This window comes from Falco cherrug, chromosome 4, assembly GCF_023634085.1.
Source record: "Falco cherrug isolate bFalChe1 chromosome 4, bFalChe1.pri, whole genome shotgun sequence".
Classification (NCBI taxonomy): Eukaryota; Metazoa; Chordata; class Aves; order Falconiformes; family Falconidae; genus Falco; species Falco cherrug.
Genome location: NC_073700.1, coordinates 30,432,885 through 30,447,463, shown reverse-complemented (window position 1 = coordinate 30,447,463; position 14,579 = coordinate 30,432,885). Strand labels below are relative to the sequence as shown.

The following is a 14,579-nucleotide window of genomic DNA, read 5'->3' as shown; positions in this document are numbered from 1 at the left end:
AGCCTTAGTACTTGGTGTGACCTGTCTCCACATGCTGCTTATTTGGGTTTGTTTTCTTACCCTCAGTGGGTAGAGCTACCAAAACCAGCGACAAGCCAGACTGTCCTGGAGGTTACGGCTGTCCAAGAGAGACTTGTGTTGTCCCCTACTCCTCCTGCAGGACTTGGGATTATGGTGTGCAAGACAGTACTTTCTAATGCTTCTAAGAGATGAGTTAAGCCCACGAAAATGAGGTGCTTATAACGGCGTTACTCGGATATATTTAGGAAGATGAAGTTAATTGTTATATTTTTATGACTATTAAAAGCTACCCAAAGCCAAGGAGCTCACCTTGTACTCAGAGATACAGGGAAGAAATGTTCTATTGCCAGAACTACTCGTACATGTCTACTACAGCGCTTAAGACTGAGAGCTGTTCGTGAAACCCTCATTAAATTGACATGTAGCTTATTATTGTGGAAATAAATCTGGTTCCTATAGAAACTAGTTGCTTGCGACTGGTGGGGCTGTAGAACAAGTCTGTTTCAATAATTGCGCACCCTCCTGACGAGGCATCGCTTCTGTGCATTATGTGGAGTTTTCTCAGCATTAGCTCTCCTGTCAGGAGCTGCTGAGGGGATGCTGCTGTATTTTCTGAAGGGGAAAACAGCCATGGAAGGGAGCAAATGAAATTTTTCAAATCTCTGTTATTAGCTGAGACCCCAAGAACAGCTTTTAGGGTGGATTTCGGCTAGATCTTCCACCAGGCACACAGGTTTGGGATTGTAAAACTCGCCCATGGCTGCAGAGTGAGTCCTGGCCAGAGCAGGACCTGAGCTTCAGGGGGCCCAGTTAACCCCATGGCTGACCCATGGCACCGCACTTTCTCTGTTGCTTCACCTGTAGATCGAACAGGCTGAAATACATGTGCTTTTGTGTATTGTTCGTAGTGACAAATACAGCCAGTGTGCTTTAAATCTTCGAGTCAAATTATCATCTGTCTTTCAAAACAGAGTACTGTGTTTTTGACTGAGTTGTGGCAGTTAATTGCTGCTTTATAATTGCTCCAGTCCTGTGATGAATTCCACCTCCCAAGGAACCCTGCAGGACCTGCACAGATCAGGGCCAACTTGCTCTGATCTGGTTGAACAGGCTCATAATGCTACCTGGGATTAAAAGAAATGGATACTTAGTGAAATGTGATTCCCTTTCTTTGTCACGGATAACTTTAATCAGTGTTTTGGGAGCACAGGGAGGGGGTGTCTGCAGGCGTGCTCAGCCCTTCAGCTGTTGGTACCATGGTCGCAGACCTCTGAAAGTTCCTGCTGGCAGCAGCAATGACATGGATGAGTTCATTCTGCCACCTTCTGTGTCAATCAGGTGGAGTCTTGCTGTGTTAAAGACAGGAACAGGGGAAGAGGGAGAAGGAATTTGTCAAGATAAAAGTGCAAATCATGGGAGAATTAACTGGTTTAAACTTCACAAACTTCCTTAAACTCTGTAGGCCCTAAGCTTAAGGTGTTAAGATTGACCAGCGGAAGAGATGCAGCCAGAAGCTGTAGATATGGCTGGTGCTTGCTCAGAGCTGAGCCCTGCTGCAGGTGCGTCTGGGTGGCCCCAGCACATGTCAGCTGCCCGTGTGTGCTGTGTGTGCAGGTGGCCCTTCGCATCCGTCCCATCAGTGACGCCGAAGCAGAGGAGGGAGCTGCGCTCGTTGCCCGCAGAGTGGGCGAGCAGGTGAGCTGGGGGTGGTTCCTGGGCTGCAGGAAAGCCCCCGTGCTGGGGACTGGGGAGTCTGCTGGGTGTCATGCAGACCGCCACGAGACTGGTTCACGTGCAAACACTTGCTTTCGAATCCTGCGAACCCCCGGCCTTGCTGTGCCACAGCAGGGATGCAGCTTCCTGGGCAAATGGCACTTCTCTCCAGTTCTGCACCTTACACCTCTTACACAGGGATTGCAGGAGGTCCCCGATTACCTTTTCTACATCACTACATCTATTTACGTATTCTTATTGTGCCCTTGTTATTTACCTTTTTTTCCAATGTAGACCCCATTATTTTCTATTGTGCTTCAGCTGATATTTCTCTGAACCCTTTCTGAACGCACGCTAATTCTGTAATATATCTTGTCACCATGCCATAGTCAAACAATAGCAGCCCTCAGAAGCAAAGAGAGCATGAATCTCACTTTCCTCTTTACGGATTATCTTATAAATGCAGTTTTTATTTAGCACCTGACTGGTGAAACAGCCTTCTTTCTTTTCCCCCCTTAATTTTTTTTTTAAAGCAGCCATTACCCTCACAAAGATATCAGCTTTATTTTTATACAGCTTATTCAGACTTGCATCATCTGCTCTGAGATCTATTTGCTCTAATGGAAATCTGGGAAGGAAATGTGCATTACATTAGTCTGAGTAACTTCTATCTATGAGAATGAGCTTCTCTTAGTAACGCAAATAACTGTAATTATGAAAGCAAATTAATTGACTGGGCAGTTGAAATACTTAAATTTCTTGGTGCATTTTGATTTACATTCATGTTCCCTGCTATTTTTACTTCCAGCCTAACTCATTTGGAATTGCTTCTGCCTGCTTGTTAATCCTAACTCAAAATTGACTCTGTTGGTGTCTTGTTACGTTTTAATGCTTCTGTGCAAGAGCGGAAGAGTCATGCTTTTGGAATACTGCTAGTTAGACGAGGTGTTAGCCCCAGATTGGAAGAGGAGGACCCTCTTTTGGATGCAAACAAAATCTGGACATTACCAAAGCTCAGTAGAAGGGGCCTAAAAGTGTTACAGAGCAAATCGCTGAAGGAAACATGCTGACCTTGTCCTCCAAGTTCTGCTCTTGGCTGTCATACTTGCACGTGCATACGATTATGCATCAACCCATCTTTTGCAGGCGAATCCTGCCACTGACAATAAACCAGGAGTTCCATTCAGAATTTGTTCTTGTGTTGCTTCAGGTGTTAAGGCCTGAGCAGGACCAGTGAATACACTAAAAAAAAAAAAAAAAAAAAAAGTCATTCTGGTAATTGAAAACTTGCAGATCAAAACTAGAGATACTCTAGAGACTTGGAATTTAGCAGGAAATGCAGAAGAAGAACCAAAGCCGTAACATTTCCCAAATGCCTGTGGGCATTTGTCCTAGATACTTGTCTCCCATGCCTGGCACACCAATGCAGTTATTCCGTAGGTCAAGTGGTGGTTGATCCATGCTTTAATTGCTTATATAATGATCTGTTTACCTAAGAGAGTGAAAGCTACTCTGGAGTAAGAGACACAGGGTTCTCTGTCCCTTCCCTTGAGGCTTGAGCATCTCCTTATGAGCCGTTTCAGTGGAAGAGAAAGAATATATACTGTGATAATTATGTACTGAAATAGATCCTAAGGGACTGAAAAGAAACAGAACCAGTTCTGTAACCTGCTGCAACCCCTCTCCTACCTTTTTTTTTTCCTTAATAAAAGCCAGAAATGGAATGACATTTCTGTCCTTGAGCAATGCAGGTACTTCCATCAGTCCTTGTGCATGAAATGCTTTGGCAGATTACTTTGGGCACTTTTGCTCCCAAGGAACTTAACTGTTTTCTTTCACAGCTCCTCTGTCTGAATCTTGGCTGAAAATTGAGGTAAGAGGTCCCGTCTCCATCCTGCCTGCATAGAGGTTGGTTGGGTGTCACGGCCCTGCAGCCACTGCTGTTGCCCAATGCCAGCAACCGTTCCACTGCACAGCTAACCTTCAAAGCATTTTGCAGCAGCTGCTGGTTCTCCAGATTACATCGGTTGCACAACAGAGCTTGTTGGCCTCAGCATTGTGTACAGAAGTGTGTTTTCCACACAAAGCTGCAGGGCCACGCTCTTCTTGTCCAGAGCTGTGATGGTGATAGTGCTGCAAGAAATCCTGACAGGCTGTTAACCATACCCAGGTATAACAGGTCTTTCCTCTGGCTTTATCTTGTAACAGAGGGTGGTCTTGATAGATCCAAGCGAAGATCCAGACGACATCTTGTGAGCTAACAGATCCCAAGAAAAAACATTTGTATTTGACATGGGTTTTGATCATGGAGCAACCCAGGTAACATCCTTCCCCTTTTTAACCAAAAGGCTTAATATTAGCATTTTTTTCCCTCCTTAGATGAACGTTTTCGGCATGTGAGTAGACCTGCACATCCCAGAGGCCACATGTCACCCAGGTGAAACGTGACAGTGCTGAAGAGCAAGAGGACTGCGAGGGTTTTCCTTTAGTCAGGGAAGCGGGGAGACACGTGCAGTATTGAGCCTGCCTCTCCCTCCTGCACCAGCGCTCCCCAGGTGCATCGCTCCTGAGTGGAGATGGAGAGCTTTGTCTCCTGAGGTCTCCAGTGAATGAGATCATTGCCATGTTGCTTGGATCTCCTCTCACATGCTTCTTCCCTGCACCTGTTTTACAGGCTTACGCAGTGAGCTCTAGTGCCCTTACTGAGCTGTGTTTTGCAGTACAAGGATTTCATCAGCACCTGCATTTTGTGATCACCATGATGTGACTGCAGCCCCGCTTCTCACAAGTAGTTCAGTTATCTGTGTGCTCTTTTACATTAAAATTCAGCATAGCACACTTGTATGCTACCTAAGACATTTTTGGAGGCCCAGTGGCACTTCTCAATAAAGGATTAGGTCAGGGAGAGAATTTACTCCCTTCTTCAGCAGACACAAAAGAAAAACAAAGCATTCCATGTTCAGAGTCCAAGAAAACAAGAATATTTAAGGACATTTATTCTAGTAAGCTCCTGCATCTTGCCTGCCTTTAGAAAATTCAATAAAACTTAGTGCTTTTCTGCTCATTTTGAGGATGTGTCAAAATTCAAATGGCTCATGAATTGTTCCAAAGCCCAGGAAATTTGTAAAACATAGAAAATCATGGGGAATGTAATTGGGTATAGATTATTTGGACAGCTGTTGTGCCTGACAAAAAATCTCTGCTTTTTTGGCTGAATTAGGAGGAAGTATATGTGTCCACAACCAAAAGCCTGATAGAAGGAGTCATTTCTGGCTACAATGCAACCATTTTTGCATATGGTCCAACAGGTAAAGTAGTTCCCTGTAGCTGTACTGCTCCAGATGAATAAAATATAGCTCTGCAAACCAGAAATGAGCTGTAATGCCGATCAATTGCTTACTGTGAGGACGAGACTGAAGCGTTAAAATACCGTTCTCATTGGGAAGTGTGGATCTCCCTTAAATGCTGAAGTAACAACAAAGCTGTCCCGTGTAAGTTGTCACTGTCACTGAAACTGTCCTGTTTAAGTTGTTGAGGTGGAATTCAGTGGAGACAAATCTTCCTGTTGAAAAGGAGGAGGAGATGAGAGCGTCTGTGCAGTGCTGTAGACTCATCTCAGGAGAATAGACGTAGCTGCAGAAGGCACTTACAGACTACAGACTACATGAAAATATATTTCTACTCTAGCTCTGAACACCTAGGTGAGCAGTTAACATACGTAATCTGCCCGTCTGCAAGTCCTCTTCCTGCCCGTTTTGGATGGCATGTGCCGTGTCTTTCCTGAGGCAGTGTCATGGTGGGATGAGAAACAGGAGTAACCAGAGCAAGTTAGGGGATGAAGGACAGAAATCAGTAGGAAACCAGGCTTCATTTGTTGTGGAAACTGGCTGACATGGAAGTTTGGCTTTGCTGCTCTTCTTTGTATCTTCAACAGGAGCAGGAAAAACCTACACAATGCTAGGGATGGACTGCGAACCAGGGATTTACATCCGTGCTCTTGATGACCTCTTTAAGGCCCTTGAAGCTTCCACCAAGGAGATGGATTACACAGTCTCCATGTCCTACCTGGAGGTGAAGTGTCTGTGTTGCCTTGGATCCAGGCTCTGTGGAGCAGGCGTGATGAGAAGGGGGGAGTCCGGGCCTGTCCATTGAAATGCAGGATCAACTCAACCCTCTCTGCAGACCTAAGGACCCAAGGCGAGTTTCACACCAACCCCTTGTTTCTTACCCTCAGATCTATAACGAGGTGATCCGTGACCTCCTGAACCCATCCTCTGGCTTCTTAGACCTGAGAGAGGACCCCAGAGGCAGCATCCAGATAGCAGGAATTACGGAAGTCTCCACTACAAATGCTCAGGAGGTGCTTTGGGCTATGGTCCGTGATGAGGGAAAGGGAGAGAGGGGTGTTTTCATTCATCAGTGCTTTAACATTTCTTGACACTTTCCTATTGCCTGTGCCTTGCTCAGTAGCAGGACCTTTTGTAGCAGGACCTTGGTGGAACTGGATTAATGTGAATTTTATGGAAAGGGCTCATCATGGAGCCATGTGAGTGGTAGAAATCAGGCTAAAATCTCCAGCTAAGCTCCTGCTAGCTCTACTTCCCCTGAGTGCATGCTGCTTTCCTGGAAAGGCAAGAGTGCTTTGATCTGTATACACATCTCAAAAACCATTTGGAGAGGGAGAAGAAATAATGAAATTCCCTTGAGCTACCCCGATGTGCACTTCTGCATGTGCCTTGGATGTGAGATGAACTGTCATGAACCCACACTTCCAAGGTTGCAAGCTAAAGGGGGAGATCTGGAGAAAATCAACAGCAAAACCCCCACTAGCATAAGCGGGACCAGAGTTTGCCCGTGCCCTGGGTGAGGGGTTCAGTCTGTGGGGAGCACCATGCTGCGGCTCAGGCAGAGTCATACGCCTCTGCATGTTGTTCTGCGTTGTTTAGATCATGCAGCTGTTAATGAAAGGAAACAAGCAACGCACCCAGGAACCTACTGCCACCAACAAGACGTCCTCCCGCTCGCACGCAGTCCTGCAGGTGACAGTGATGCAGAAAAGCCAAAGTAAGGTGATCAGCGAGGAACTGCGGATTGGAAAGCTTTTCATGGTTGACTTGGCAGGGTCGGAGAGAGCAGCTCAGGTATGGCTGGAACTCAGCAGCTTTTGGTGAGACCAGGCTAGGTGCCTGTCCTCATCCTGAACACTCCGTTGCTTTTGAGAAGTAGTTTGTATCTGGGACAGCCTGAAAATAAAAACAAAGTTTGAAGATATTGGTAATATCTTGTATTAGGCCAACTAGTATAATAGGAAAAATGTAAACCAGCTTTTGGGTGCAGCCTTTCCCGAAAAAAAAAGAAGGAAAAACCAGCAGTGATTTTCACATTTAAAGAGAAGCTGAAGTCTGTTAGGCAGGGATCACCTGTGCTGTCAAAGAGAAAGCTGGTGCCTGTGGAATAGAGGGGGGGTGGTGGGTGGAAAATAAGGCAGCTGGCTCCAGTGGGAAGGAGGAAATGCTGGAACTCAGGGAGGTGATTTGAGGGAGAGAGATTTTACATACCAGTATTTCTACTGAGACCAGGAATTCTGGAGTGATGTAGTTGTGCATCTTAATTTCTGAAATAATCTGTAGAAGATAATTAATAGCTGTTATCTTTTAAGAAGTAAGAAGAGCTGGGTCATCTTCTCCAAGAAATGTACTGCTGCCAGTATCTCTGTGCCTCAGAATGGGGTTTAACCCCACACTTTCAGGCTGATTTTTCAGGAGGCATTGCTTTGTCATCCAAACCTTGACCCAGTGATGCCGCACATCTTCCCCAGGCACAGACCCACATTCTGAAGCGTGTGCTTTGTCTGCCTGTCCTACTCCCTCTCTCCTCTCCCCCCAGACTCGGAACCAGGGCAAGAGGATGAAGGAAGGAGCCCACATCAACCGCTCGCTGCTGGCTTTGGGCAACTGCATCAACGCTTTGAGTGAGAAGGGGGGGAGCCGGGCCCAGTTTGTTAATTTTCGAGACAGCAAACTCACACGCCTGCTGAAGGTACTGTAGTACACCAAGGGTCAGCAAGGAGCTCGGTGTGTCTGTTGCTGGTATCACCACTTGAATCAGACAGGGCTTAAGAGCTGATCCTTGACTGTCTCTGTGCATTGTCTTTATCCAGCTCGGAACAGTCCTCCTGGATCTTGCATGAGCTTTGCAATACAATCAGGGCTTGAATCAGACACAGCTGTTTTTGTAACAAGCTTGTTGTCTTGTGATCTCTGTGGTTAAGGAAAGGCTTCCTACAGGGCTAAGGAAATCCTATCGATTTGGGTCATATGTCTAAGCTTGCAGGTGACCAGTGATTTTTTTAATTAACTTACTGGCTTTGAATGTTTCGTCCCTTCTATAAGATTTGGCTGAAATTGGCCAATAAATTTGGATATTGTTGGGGCAGGAGGAAGAAAGACTGAGAGTGACTCTGTGCTGTCATAAATTGCCTCTAGCTTAGGAAATCAGAAAGGTTGCAGACACACTCTTTGCTATGATGGTTATTTTATGGATACTTCACAACCTCATTTATGAACCTCACCTTGAGCCTTGGTGCTGAGCTACCACTGCTGTTGCCTGACAGATGTGTTTTCTAGACAACAGTGGGGAGGAGAAGAGATGGATAAAAAGGCAGGCCTCTGTTGTGAGCAGAACTGAGAAGCTGCCAGCACATTTGTGGAAACTGATTTTCTTGCAAAAATTCTTTTGTAGAAAGTTAATTACTTGCTGATTTTGTTGTTGATGGAGAGAGGGCGTAATGAATGGTCTTTTACCAGCACTTTCTTCACTGCTAATTGGGGTTCTCCACCAGAAACTCAATGAACTGCTGGGGTACCCGACCATGGTGGTTACCACCAAGCAGCAAGACCCTGCCATGTCCATATTAACCTCGTCAACTTTGCATCCCTCTAGGACTCCTTAGGGGGCAACAGCAGGACTGTTATGATTGCACATATCAGCCCAGCCAGCACCTCCTTTGAAGAATCTCGAATGACCTTGATCTATGCCTGTCGAGCAAAAAACATCAAGACACAGGTAAATGAACAAACAACTCACAAGGAGGTGGGGGTTAGAGATTAAAGCTTGCAAAGTGGAAATTCAAGAGGTAGTGGATGAAGGGAGAAAAAACTTCAAGAAGGGGCAGCGCAGGGTGGCGTAGAGGCTCTGTGTGAGTGACAGGAAAAAAAGCAGATGAAGGGAACAGTGGAAAGCAAATTGTGTGGGTCGTGGATAAGAAGAGGAATATGAGGGTCAAAACAAAGGAGCAGAATAATGAAAAGGCAGAAGCTTACGAGCCTGGTATGGACCCGGGTTCAGAACATAAGGAATGATGGCTGGAGGAAGACTACTGGGAGGAGGCATGTCCCAGTGGGGATGCTGGGCCTGGAAGAGGAACTGGGGGGGCTGCAGAAAGGAGGAATAAAATGGATAGGCTTGTGGGGCGAAGGAAGCTGAACAGTGATCTACAACAGGGTTTTCACTCTTTGTGGATCTCTGTGTTTTCCCTGTGGACACAGGGTCTGTGGCTTTTCTCTGTTACCTTTTGGGAATTTCCCATAATTAAGGAAAACCACTAATTTATGGTTTCACCATTCATGAGGGAAAATTCTTCCCCATCACAGGATTTAGTGCCCTTCCAACTGAAAGCATAGCTTTGTTTGCAGCCATTGTACCAATGATGGACTGCAGGACAAATGCTCACGTATTCTGTCTCACCAGGTAAAATGTAACTTGCGGAATGTCTCCTACCACATTGACCAATACACCAGCATCATCGCAGACCTCCACAGGGAGATCGAGCGTCTGAAGGCAAGGGCGGAAAACCAGGAGAAGGAGAAAAGTACAGTCGGCTCTGACCTTGGGGATCTGCAAGGTAGAGCCAGGAGCAAGGACTGGTCTGGGGTATCTGGAGGGAAGAGAGTGGGTAGAGGAGCTGTGTGGACAGGTTGTGGTAGCGCTTGGCGGGCCTCCATGCAGATGTGGCTGAGGGAAACTGGTCTAGCAATGCTTGTAGAGAAGCAGAGCAGAGAACACAGTCTGATGGCCAGGGGAGCTGAGGTTGTTTTCCTGTGTGAGCCTGTCTCTGATATACTGTGTGACTCTGGACAACACATTCAACCTCCTCAGCATCTTCCCCAACATTAAAATGTGTTGGACTTCACAAACCTGCCCTTGAAAAGACCTTTGACATCAAGTGCTGGCATTTGCTGTGGGAAGTTCTGACTCTCACAGAGACGTGACCAAGTTCTGTAGCCTGCATCATCATGGGCTCTGAGGCCATGTCAGGACACAGAGATCTGTTGTATGGTTTGTTGCACTTAATTTAAAAAAAAAAAAAAAAGAGAGGGGGGCAGGGTGAAGCTTTTTAAACACTGATTGTTCTGCCCTGGGGACTATTCCTTTTGTCAGTGAATCTGGCATGGAATGAAATAAAAATTGTCAATTTCTCTGACGGACAAGACACAAGGTATAACTGGCCTCTGCTACCAATACCCAAGGTCATTTTTAGATAACAAGCACAGAAAAACCAATAACTTTTTCTTTTTGGTGGGTAGAAAGATGGAAGAGATGTCCCTGCAATGCAGTATCCTCTTAATACTCACAAAAGGAGTAGCGCTGAGACCTATATATTGCTAACAATAAAGATATATCAGATTTATTAAGCAAACTATTAACTTCAAGAGACTGCAAAATGAAGCAGAGTCCTATAAATGAATGCCTTGTAACATTTGTAACACCAAGCTGCTTGTGGACCGAGCAGCTTGGTCTCAGGGTAGTTTTGTGGGGACCTGGCAGATGTTTACCTGGCCTAACAGCAGATCAGAAATGTCTTCTCCTGTAGCAGAGAGGCACAGAGGCTCTGAGGCACACAGTGGCCAAGTAATGAACACCTTGCGGGCACAGCTGGTTGGGGCTTTCAGGGAGCAAATGGAGATGCGTCGCAGCCTGATGGAGCTGGAAAACACCAACATTGAGCTGCACGTTGATACCTGCAGGAACCTCCTAACAATCACAGAGTAAGTCTCTCCTTAGCTTTCAACACGATTTATACGTGGACCTCCAAACTCGCCATTAGAAATGCCGATATCCCATGGTCCTCCCAACAAAAATGACAAAAGGATGAGATCAAGTGTAGGTTTGAGATTTACTTGTGTGATGAGGAAAACTTGGGAAGGTGGTGGTCTGCAAAAGGTGCCCAGGGATTTAAGGTAGATTAAGTCCATGCGACTCTGAGCCTTAGATTAAGGTGCTATATTTGCAGCGGGTGATTTCTGCTATTGAGAAACACATCCCTAATCCCTCTGGTGCTTGTAAGGAGACTGCAGCCTGCACATGGTGCTGCACTGCAGTGCAGTTGCCTGAGGTACCTCTGTAAGGCAACCTGCTACCTCTAGTATCAGGTTTAAGCTCAAGACTGAAAGCATAGACAGTAGATGCCTCACCTCTGTTTGGCCCTTATTCTGGACTTGAGTTTTAATGGAAAAAATGGATGGCAGTGCAGACTGGGATTGTTGGTCCTTCCATGGTCCAGTCACTCTGTGTTTGTGGTTTCCATCTGGATGCACTGCATCTGGGCATGATTTAATGTCAGAGAAAGTATCATCATCCTTTTCTTCTGGATAATCTGTGTGTCAGTTCCCTCTCATTATCACTAGTCACCCATATAATGCCTCTGTAAATTTTATAGTCTCTTAGGATTTGGGTCTTTTGTAGTTAAAACAGTCTTCAGGACATTAAAGATATTCAACAAGTACCTGTGAATAGGCAACAATTTGTGATGAGGTGGGAAAAAGCACTGTTTGCCTTGCCATGGAAAGATCACAGAGGAGGTCTGTCCTACAGACTTCCAAACGGGAGGAAGATCATTGTGCTCTTCTGCGTGGTTTGTCCAGCTCCAGAGCAATCATTATGCTCTTCTGCATGGTTTGTCCAGCTCCAGAGCAGTCTGGACTAATTAGTTCTACTGCTGTCATGCAAGAAGTTGTTGGACAGATACTATGAAGTGCTATGCATGCATCGTTAAGAGTTATGTCACCATGTCCCAGAAACTCCTTTTTTTGCTGGCAGCTGGGAACGAGAGAAAGATCAGGGTGCATGCAAGTATCGCAAGCCAGCAGAGGAGGAGAAAGATGCAAACACAGAGGAGGAAGACAAGGAAGTGGGTTTCATCAATTCACCTGAACCTCATGAAGTTACAGTAGCAAGAGAAGAGATCAGCCTGCTGCTGGCAGAGCAGTGCAAGACGGCGGCCCTGAAGGTGAGGGGGTGAAGGTGCCCTTGTGGTTGCAAGTCTGACCTCTGCCCAGTGGGTGCTTGAGGGAAGGATGGCAGCAGCGTAACTCAGAGAGGTTCTTGTGGGTTTTGGGCTAGCACTGCAAAAGCAGTGTGGCACCTGCATTGCAGCTGGACTCCTAAATACTTTGCTGAAGGAAACCACACAGGAACATTGTTTGCATCCTGCCTCTTGTCCCTGTGTTTCTTAGCATAAGGGGAAAAGCACCCACTGGGCTTATGCACCCATAAGCGAGCTAATTCTCCCCATTTTCCCTTTCAGGGACACTCTGAGGGTTTGTCACTCACTGGTTGTTCAATGTTTTGGTAATCAGTTTTGGTGATTACTTTTTTTGGTAGCAAACTTCAATGTTTGTGAGTTCCTCTAGGCAAAGACTGTGTGTCTGGATATATCCGCCATGACTAAAACATGGTAGCTGCCACTAGAATAAGCAAAATACTTTTTGTAGATACTACTTTAATCTCAGCATGAAGGATACAGCAGAGAATTGCTCGGATGCCTTTGTTATCACAAGAAGCTGAGCTGCCTAGACAAACCCCTATCTTTTTCAGACAGAGCTGGAGCAGCACTTAGCAAATGCCAAGGAAAAAACTTCCCAGATGGAGGAGTTTTTCTCCAGAAAACTCACCAGTAAGGATCAGCAGGAGGTGCTAAGGCTCCTCTGCAGAGCCCATGAGCTTGAGCTTGGCAACACAGAGCTGCAGGCAAACATGCTTTACAAGGAGAATTTGTTGTGCCAGAAGGATTTTGTGATCCAGCAACTGCAGCAGCACATGCTACTCTCTGAAGAAATTATTCAGCAGCAGCAAATACTAATAAAAGGTAAAGCAGCACCTTTGCTCCTGCTCTGTCATTGTCTCCAAGCTTTGTTGTCTGATGGCAAACTGGAGAACAATCCACCCAGAAAACCTTGCTTGGATGTCATGACTCCACAGTTCTCAGCTGTTTCTCTAGGAGTGATCTTTAGCTCTTCCTCCCCATCTCTGTTCCAGCCCAGAACATTCCTGTCCCAGAGACACTGGCAAGGTTACACCACCTGCACCTCTCTGAGCTGGAGGAGGGGACACTGAGCCGCCTGCTTCTGCTACATTCAGTGATGTCCAGCATGCTCAGGGTAAGGCAGAACAGACCTTTGTGTTGGAGAAACCACGCTGTCCCGTTATCTTGTGTCATAGCCATAGATTCACACACCCCCAAAGCCTGGCTGGGTTCTGGTGCTGGTCAGGAGCTGTACAGAGCTTCGCTTTAGGAACATGTTGTCTCTGGAGCTCTGTTCTCCTTGTCCCCTTCCCTTTGACTCAGAGACTTGATAAGGCTTTTAGTGACAGAGGAGGACCCAGGCAGTGCTGTGCATGAGCCAGTGTGTTCATCCTCCTAGCTGCTGTTGTGTCAGATTGGGAAGAGATAACTGGCTTGGCGGCAAACAGAAAACAAAACATTAGGTGGCCAAACATGCAGCCATCCAAGTGCTGGCTGTAGGAGACTGTCAAACATGGAGGCCTCTGCTCGCTCATGGCACAGTAGATATCCAGGTCCTTGGGTCTTTCCTGAAAGAAATGAAAGATGTCCTCTTTGTCTTTGGAAAACTTGTGTTTTGAGACAGTAAGGGGCTGGCAGGAAATTGCTAGTCTTCAGCAGGGAGTCCAAGCAGCAGCTTCCCCTGTTTATTATGATTAGAATAAACGGGGCAAGGAGTTGGGTTTCACCATGAATAATAAATTTAATGCTCTTCATGTTGGGAGGGGAGCAAATAGCAGGTGGCTGGAACTATGGAAAAGCACATAAGGTATCAAGAGTGTCTTTGTGACTGCAGGCTGAGAGCCTGGGCTAGAGGTGGGGCTTTACAGTGAGAAAAATCAGCTGTGGATCTCATTCTTCCCTCTTCCTGCAGCCCCACAACAGTCCTTTTCTGGATGTAAGTCAGCATCTGGATCCTAATAAACATGAGATCAGAAATGTTCTACCTGGGAACGTGACGAATATTCCATGGGGGGGTGAAGTTTGGGGGGTGAAGTTTGACATTCCCTCCATCACCCTTGAGTCAGACAGGTAATGCAAATCTTTATCATTAATAGAATTATTCTCTAGGGCACGGGAACCTGGCAGCTCCCAGGTGCTTCCCCAAAACTGGGAGACATCAAACTGGAAGAGCCTCTAGAAACCGGAATCTGTTAGAAAAGAGTTTCCTGCAAGTAGCTCTATGTGTTAGCAGGAACCTTCTCTGCAGAGAGGGCTATGGGAAATGTTCGGATTTGCTTCTGTGGATTGGCAAGCATTTAAACCAAATAAAATGGCAAAGTCTGTGAGAATCAGGGGACGAAAATCTCTCTCCTTCATGAATCCTGAAGTCCTTCCTTGCTGTGTCCTCTATTACCACATTTACCAGGCTTCTGGCTTTTCCCACAGCTTGAGAGCTCTCATCTAGACATGTTTCATCTCTCCCTGCTGATGAAGGGCCTGTGCTTTCATCTGTTAACTGCCTGGCATATTCTTTTCACAGTGGCAGCTGCAGATCATCTAA

The 14,579-nt window shown here is 46.1% G+C and overlaps 1 protein-coding gene across 1 annotated transcript; it reads left to right on the top strand.

The window, feature by feature from the left end:
* Positions 1–777: 777 nt before the first annotated feature.
* LOC102046761 (kinesin-like protein KIF19) lies at positions 778–14,579 on the top strand. Its single transcript, XM_055706601.1, is given in 15 exon segments — positions 778–788; positions 1,581–1,716; positions 3,943–4,053; positions 4,955–5,042; positions 5,669–5,805; positions 5,969–6,094; positions 6,681–6,875; positions 7,621–7,773; positions 8,677–8,799; positions 9,484–9,637; positions 10,610–10,781; positions 11,833–12,022; positions 12,610–12,880; positions 13,051–13,172; positions 14,559–14,579. Coding segments are annotated over 15 exon segments (2,010 nt in total).